Here is an 8,044-nt window from a genome sequence, read left to right on the forward strand (position 1 = left end):
GTGTCTTGTTAATCTATCTTTGTAAATGTTGACTTAACTATAAACTAATACTAAACATGTAAATGAATTCTTATCTATCTTCTCTTTGATTGCTTCTACAGCTGATTAGTCTGCGGAATAAGTAGACATAATGGTCTATACCTATTTATGGATAAGAAATCAGGACATTACTATATAAAGTAATATCCTCCAAATATTATCTACCTTTTAGATAATATATTAATTAACAACCTTTTAGTGTAAATTTCATGTAACGATACACCCCGTTACAATCGTGGTGCTTGCGCAGAACCGGGAAGGTGAGCTCTATGCTGGGGTAACCTTCTCTCATTTTCAATTCTGTTTGTCAAATTGATTTTGGCAATTGCACACGTCCACACTCCTGTGCGCAACGGTTTTTCGTGTATATATATAAAGGCTATTGCCAGGGGCATTTTGGTCATTTATAAAAGTACAATGGTATTTCCGTCTTTTCTGCATTTGTCAGGGGTATTTTCGTACTTTTCCCTAAAATATAATAGCAATGATACAAACGTGGGCGAACCGAAATAATACTTGTGACCAACATTCTTCCGAAACGATTTTACCGATGCGGCGCACGACGCTAGGACCCGTATCGTCCTCGCAGCTCAACACGCGTTTTCCCGCTCTTCGGCACCCGTCTACGCGAGTGTCCAATCCTAGTAAAATCAATGGGGTGACGGAGCGTCAGTCCATCGGGGTCGTATCTCGCCGTGTGTCTACCGCCGCTGGCAACAATGCACGGCGACCCCCGATAGGTCCGCGGGCTTCTGTAAATCCGCGTCAGTCTATAGGAAACACCCGACGCAACAGCACTTACAGCTCGCGCGGATCGGTTTCAAGTCGGAGTGGCTCGCGGGTACTAGACCCCCGGCCTGTCACAGACCGTTCGTTCCTTACCAATTGTGTGCGAACACTTGTGGAGTTTTTGAGCGAGCACATGTATGATCAAACGCTCCCGCCGGCTTTGCTGCGGCGGGGTCCCTCAAAAAAGGATTTTTGCCACATGATTCTATTCTTGTTTAAATTAGTTGATTCTACTTTCGAGTTTGGCACCAAATTTGAGGAGGATGTCGTGACTCAATTCCGTAATCTTCGATACCCAATTCATATCAGTAAAACGTCACTATCGGCTGTAGGCACGCCTCATACGTGGCCGACGCTGCTGCTATCCATCTCTTGGCTCATTGAGCTGCTTACTGTACGTCGACATTGCGTGCTATTGTTGCTGTGTGATTACTTTAATATTGCTAATTAATCTTGTTAGTACGATGAGGCTATTCAGCAGGCTAACGAGCCAGATCGGGATGATGAAAATGATTTCGAAAATGGAGACAAACAATTTTTCAGATATTTGGACGCCTCTTACCACGCTTTCTTAGCGGGTGAAGATGACAAGTACGATGCATTAGAAATCCAAGAGCAGGAAAAACTCAGTAAGTCTTTTTGACGTTATGGTTAAAGCTTTAGCTAAAGTCGACAATACTTAATGATTATATACATTTTTAAGTTGCGCGAAACGAACTGATTAAACAAGAGACTAGCGAGTTAGAGCTGCAGCGAGAAGAATTTAGAAAAAAGATTGAGAAGGCGAGAAGGGACAAGGTATGAACTGGAGTCTTGAATGTCGTTAGTGATATATCTGTAGCTTAGCTTTTATGCTGTCTTGGGGTATGTGTTCAGAACGCATTGTCGATGCTCCACTCCAAAAAATCTGACTGTGAGAGTGACCTATCCAAGTTTCGAAAAATCGTTAAAGGCTATGAAAAGGCGAAGCTAAAGTTAGAGAAGAAAATGGAGTCTCTTGTCGGGATTCAGCATTCATTCGGTATGGAAGGTTTTCTGGCTCAAAGCCGAGCACTCATTTGAGGGTAGCATTATACTAACCGGTATTGATCATTATAGATAAAGAGTTAGCTGTCCGCCAAGAGGAAATTCAGAAACTCCAGACTCGTATCGACAACCAAGAGTTATCTGCACACGATATGGAGCAAATAGGCCAAGAACGGATGAGACTGACAGAGCAGCTTCATCAAGTATTTGCGCGTCAGCTCGAATTTCAGAAACGTATCAAGAATGACGAGAATCGTGCTGCAGAAATTCGAGACGATGTACGTTACTGTGTTGCAACACCAAGTTTGTGTTTAACGTCATTATTCTGATGTTTGGATAAATACTGGATAGCTTGATGCTCAGATTCACAAGTATATAAATACTTGCAAGCAGTTAAAGATTATTCCAAATACTGCGAAGTATTCTCTAAACTTTGATTATATGCTAGAGCTAGATCCTGATTTACAGGAGCTTGAAGCGGTGCAGAAGCTGACGCATTATCTGAAGACAGAAGTTCGTCAAGCAGCCCTAACATTAAAGCAAAACCGTATCGCGTGTGCTAATGCTGGGCTGGACGTGGCCCTCGTTCAGGATAATAAGCTGCAGCAATGTGACAATGAGCTGAACAATGAGATCCAGTTGGAGAAAAAGCAGGAAGCAAAGGTGAAAAAGTACGTCGAGCAAATGCCTAAACAGCGGGAGAAGCAAGCTGAAAATCTCCGACGTAAAACAGCAGCAATCGAAGAAGTGGAAAAGACGATTACAAATATTACAAACGAAGACAATCTCACTGAAGAAGAATCCATGAGCCGCCAACGCCTTACGGACATCAAGAAATTGTAAGTTATTACGGCATTTTCTGCGATGTCTACGAACAGTTTATTTTAATTGCTGGCTTTTCAGATCTGTGGAAATGGCGGAAGCCTACAAAACTTTACTCGATAAGAATCGACATACTATAACGAATGTTCTAGTGGCATGCACAAACCATAAGGCTGCCGTAGACCGTGCTATCACATCTCTGGAGGCTGAGATCAGCAAAGTGTAAATTCAATGCGACTTGCTTGCAATTGTTGTTGTTTAAAGTAAAAATGAAAATAGTTTTATCTCCTTTGCAGCGCAATATATTTTTATAACACTAAGAACTGCTCAATTGCGAGCTAGTATAGTTCCTAAGGCTTTACAGACACGCTTTGCGTGTCCAACGAATTCATACGCAGTACAAACTGGTCAAAACGCTCTTGCAACTTTCGTCGCTGGGCCATGCGACGCCGAACAAGAATTGAGCGATTCTCTTTCCAGAGACGAATTTCATCTTCCGGAATGCCATGATTTTCGTCGTCTGTGTCCACATCAAGTTCCGGCAAAGATGAATTCATTTGATCCGACGCATTCCAGCCCATGGAAGATAGCAATTGCCACTCCATACGCTCGTCGTAGGTCCAATTTACGTGCAAGCACGATTCTTCGCATGTTGAGTCACATAGGTGTAGCCGCGCTTGGTCAATGGATCTGCTTGAAGTGCTACCATCATCGTCGTCTCCTTGACTACTAAAAGAGCTTGTCGAAGATTGAGACGTCACTGTATTTGTGCTATCAGATTGCATGCGCATATTTGTTTGCGGCCTGTCCTGCTTTTTAGTCTGTTGTCCCTTGCTCGATTCGGACCGAACCACTTGCTTTTGTTTTGAAGCTGACTTTCGTTTCTTCTTCTTCTCTTTGCGCTTTTCCTTTCTCTTTTCCAACCTCCTAAATTCGTCGTCTTCCTCAGCCAATAATTGCTCAATCATCTCCTCTCCATGTAGCGCCTCCACTGCCACATCAAAGTTGCGGCGCAATGTCGACACAACACAATGAACTAGCAACTCCTCTGAGCGCTTTTCTGACCGTGACTTGGTCCACAAATTATGGAGCTTGTCCCAAATCACCATGCCTAAACATATAAGAACTTCGTCTTGGGCTTCGGCAATCGTACGTGCGTGACGATCGCCCCAGTCTCCGACAACTTCCTGATCTGCTCGCGACATAAGCTGCGACATAAAATCAATATTACACGGCACAATAATTTGATTTGTGGCTCGTGAAAATGCGAGTTCGTCAAACATATACGATGTATAATGTAGGTCATCGCCATAATCGCTGTGTTCGTGATGTCTTTCCAAGCACTCGAGTCCTCCGCAATCGTCACAGTCATCCTCACTACAGCTCGATCCAATAAGCAAATCAAAAGCTTCTAATACTTTCTCTTTACATCGACAGCAAAAGCGATGACGCCGCAAATAATTTTCCAAGTCTGTCAAGAACTGGTCCGAATCGATGTGAGAAAGGTGTCGCTGATGATCCACTGACAATTTATGCCACAGAGCCTCGAAGGCAGCAGGGCGCGGACGACCGCGTACTCGCTGTGAATGCAGCTGACATCTTGCGCGTAATGTTCCTGCTTTGCTGTTTGGTTTGATCGGTTTAGCCAGCGTCGTGTTAGCCTGTCGCACATGGTGGTAAAAGAGCGAAAACGAAGCATCTGGATTGTTTACGTATGACTCATGGAGTCGGACACTATTAATATCCTTGTCAAAGCACAACCCAGACCGACTGATGATCTGCGGTACACGAGTGACGCCATCTAACAGCTTGTAAAAAAGCGTTTCAGTACTTTTCCGACATCCCGGACACGGCAATAGGTCAGAGGTAGTCTGCAAGAATTCATTTACGTCTCCTTTAAGCGCTTCGAAACGCTCGAGATCCGTCAGCAGCAACCACCGCTATCACACAAGCACAAATACGGCACCGTGAGCTGCTATCTCCAAAAAATCAAAAATCGCTCACCTTGCGGAATTCACGCGTCTCTGCGGCACTTGGCTGGCACTGACATATCGTGCGAGAGTCACAATGGTGAAGTAATTCATCATCTGTATTTAATATGCGATCGCTCCTCGCCATGGCGATCTATCCAGACACGTTTTATCTGGTGAATGTAGTTATCGATGGAAATGATGTTAGAGTTGCGATGCAAGGATACCCGCAGCGATATATCATGTGGCAAAGTACCTAAGCGATATTATGCAACTCCAACCTCGAGGGTCTACTTTTCGCTAAGTTTGACGCCGACGGCGGGCGTGCGTGAAATGATGCTTTAGCTCTCAGGCGCTCTCCACTCATAGGGTACGGGTATATATTATTATCAACCAATTAAAAACATGCAGTGATTACCGTGCCTTATTGGTAAAAAACGAGGATAGAGATTGTCCAAAAACAGAATTTCTACGGATGCTGCATCGGCTTTGCTTGTAAAGACGTCGTGATGGCGCGCAGACGAGCGACCTTTTCCTCTCGACTAAGGTGACGCATCTTTTTCGGGAAATTTGGTAGGTCTCTCCAATTGAAAAATTCGGGCACATACTTTAGCTCCGGTGTGTGCCTTAGCATTGACGACTGTTTCGTAATAAAGTACGGCAGCAACGCCAAGTGCGCAAAATCGTCTTCCATGTGCCATGTCAAATTCCGCTCCAGCAATACGTGTGACCGCCGCAAAATGCGAGTTTCACTGCTGCTTAGTATGCGCTGCCGTGCCATTCGCTGCATCAGAGCATCTGCTTTCTAATGGAAAGGAGAGACAACAGAAGAAGAAAGCATTAAAAAAAATCTTATACACCCGAATTCGCGCTGTACGTCCCTCACCTTTGCACCATGAACTGGCCTTGATTTAAGTCCAATGACAGGATCGAGTAGCTTTGGTCCTCTGACCGGCTGTGCCGTCTCCGCTTTCTTAGGCTTTTTGCTAGGCTTGCTCACTCGATTATTCATTCCAATCACTTTTCGACAATTGGGTGCTTCGCAAAGACACTCCGTTATCTCCTAAAACACCATGTTAGTGACTGCATCAATACTAAAGTGATAAGCCTGTGCGTACGGCTTTGCTAAAGGATTCAAACTTGTAATCAAATGTTAGCTCCTCGCCAGCAAAGATATCGCGCATAGCAAAAATCGCGCATCGCTCTTCGCTATTGACGTCCCATTTCTCAACCACGCAGTTTGGCTCGCAACTGTGGTTGATGAAGCGCGCCCACCCACCCATACGTGTGGCATCAATGACTTCACCGCCACTTAGTACCATCATGTAGCGATGCTTCTCATTATGATACAGCTTTTAAGACAGTGACCAATTTCAACAATGCAACAAAAGCAAACACATTTTATAAAGCGTACCACTCGTCGCATGTGGTACTCTTGTTCTGTCACGATCTCGCCCATGTATTCGGCTACAAACGAGCCTGCTTTAATGTCTTCTAGCAATTTCGTTCCGAGGCCTTTTCTCCCGCAATCAATAAGTTGCGTTGACGGCATGACACCACACTGTATTCTCATGTTATCGCATTGATCGCCACACTTGCAAAAACCATCTATGCATTCTACTAAAGCCTACATGCACCCCAACACAAAATGGTGATAGTTAAGTCACAAATGATCAGAATGTACACGCTATATAGAATACTTACTGCACGATTTAGGCAGCCATCGAGACACCCCATTTCGGAGGCGTCCATCGGTGGAGTGCAGCAGCATATGGAAATTTCATCCTAACAAAGATTTACCGCGTAATTTTTATTTCCATCCAAACTTCAGGAGATAAATAGCATGACCTTTGGTTGCTGAACATTAACGTACCTCTGGCAGTGAGCGCTCTTCGCGCTGGACGTAGATGTTGTGCTTGATAATTTGAATTTCCGCCAGCGCTACCTCAATCGTACGCGAGCCGGAGACGCGACTGGCCCGAAATGTCTGGTCCGTTCTAAGGATTCAAGCAAGAATATTGTAGCAAGCTCTCAACGAAATGTATAGCAATAGCTACCGAACGTTTAAATTTACTCGGTTTGTATAATTTAACGTACAGCGATGGTGCAGATGTCTCGCAGGTCGTTCCTCTCTTCTTCTGTGGGGCCTCCTCGTTCATCAAGCGCGTTGTAAAATATTTAAAGAAAAACGTATGTAATTTAAGGATTGAGCGATAGCAAAACGCTGTTCATTAAAAGCTGTCCAGGGATGCGAATGATGAGTTACACGTGATCATTCTGGCATGCTTCGATCTAAGGGGGATGTTACTGTAAATAGGAAAGGCAAGGTCTAAATTGTAAGGTTCTATGTAACGGGGCACTACGACTTGTACTGCTTCAGTACAAGTCCACTTCGCACTGCTTCAGTTGCGAGTGGTGCCTAACGTTATTTCACGTACACTAGTACGTGCAGAGGAAGACTTCTCTTTAAGGTAACTAGCTTAGAGAGGGTAATAAAAACTGTATTAATATAATTAAGTATCTCTTCTTTTTAACTGTTAACTTTTAACTTAATTATAACTAATACTAAACATGCAATTGAAATCTTATCTTATCTTATCTGTCTCTCTCTTTTGTTTACATCTACAGTTTATTAGTCTGTATACTTATTTATGGATAAGATTTCTGAACATTACTGTAACGGGCTAAACTTGCCCTAATGTTACACAGTCCCCGTTAAGTACACTTGGTGTTCTTAAGGGGATGGTCAACTACCAAATAATAGTAATTACACCCAGCACTCGAATGTGGTGCACATTTGTGACCAACCCTTGTGTATGTGATGCAAATGGGTGCATTCACATTAGGAGGGATGACGCCAAGCGTCACCCCGTCTGGTATAGTTCAAAGTGTACTGACTGGATGTCAGGTGACACAAATTCCCACCCAGCTCGTGGAGACTGGGGTAGTGTTAAGGGCAATGACAAGTAGTCATGTGTCCCATAGACCTGCACAAAGCCGAGAGCCTGTGGCAGTAGACAGCGAGCTGTCAGAAGTCAAGCGTCGCATAAACCGGCACAGTGCCTAGAGTCTGGTGCGGCTGAAGGGGTGCGTTAGCCAGGAGAGCAACGGCACCCGCTTACCAGTCAAAGGTCGTGGTGACTCGAAGAACGAGTACCCAAAAGATTAGGACGATCAAAGGCACGTCTAAACGAGTGACCTTTGGATCAGATCCTATTAAAGAGCACGGGCCTTCGAACGAGGTGTTCGAGGCCGTCAAAGACGAAATTGCGGAGGTATCCTCAGTTGAGGTGCTCCGGCAAGTCTTTAAATCTGCCGAGGAGATAGTAAATCTCCCGGAGATGTCGTGGGATCTGTTCCTTGCCGAATTAAAGGAAGGAAAGATCCACGAAATAGTC

General features: G+C 44.4%; 2 protein-coding genes across 2 annotated transcripts; one reads left to right on the plus strand and one right to left on the minus strand.

The window, feature by feature from the left end:
• Positions 1-414: 414 nt before the first annotated feature.
• CCR75_008029 (uncharacterized protein) lies at positions 415-4,844 on the plus strand. Its single transcript, XM_067966084.1, has 7 exons — positions 415-1,222; positions 1,289-1,457; positions 1,532-1,626; positions 1,705-1,849; positions 1,927-2,132; positions 2,206-2,693; positions 2,758-4,844. Exons 1-7 carry the CDS (start codon positions 524-526, stop codon positions 2,900-2,902), a joined length of 1,947 nt encoding a protein of 648 aa, XP_067820437.1. The 5' UTR covers positions 415-523; the 3' UTR covers positions 2,903-4,844.
• Positions 4,845-5,012: 168 nt separating this feature from the next.
• Positions 5,013-7,067, minus strand: CCR75_008028 (uncharacterized protein). The gene is made up of 7 exons (XM_067966083.1): positions 6,744-7,067; positions 6,520-6,643; positions 6,351-6,431; positions 6,061-6,273; positions 5,765-5,998; positions 5,533-5,709; positions 5,013-5,451 (listed from the first exon to the last, which is right to left on the minus strand). Exons 1-7 carry the CDS (start codon positions 6,803-6,805, stop codon positions 5,116-5,118), a joined length of 1,227 nt encoding a protein of 408 aa, XP_067820438.1. The 5' UTR covers positions 6,806-7,067; the 3' UTR covers positions 5,013-5,115.
• Between the last annotated feature and the right edge of the window lie 977 nt (positions 7,068-8,044).

The sequence above is a fragment of the Bremia lactucae genome, linkage group LG1, assembly GCF_004359215.1.
Source record: "Bremia lactucae strain SF5 linkage group LG1, whole genome shotgun sequence".
Taxonomy (NCBI): Eukaryota; Oomycota; class Peronosporomycetes; order Peronosporales; family Peronosporaceae; genus Bremia; species Bremia lactucae.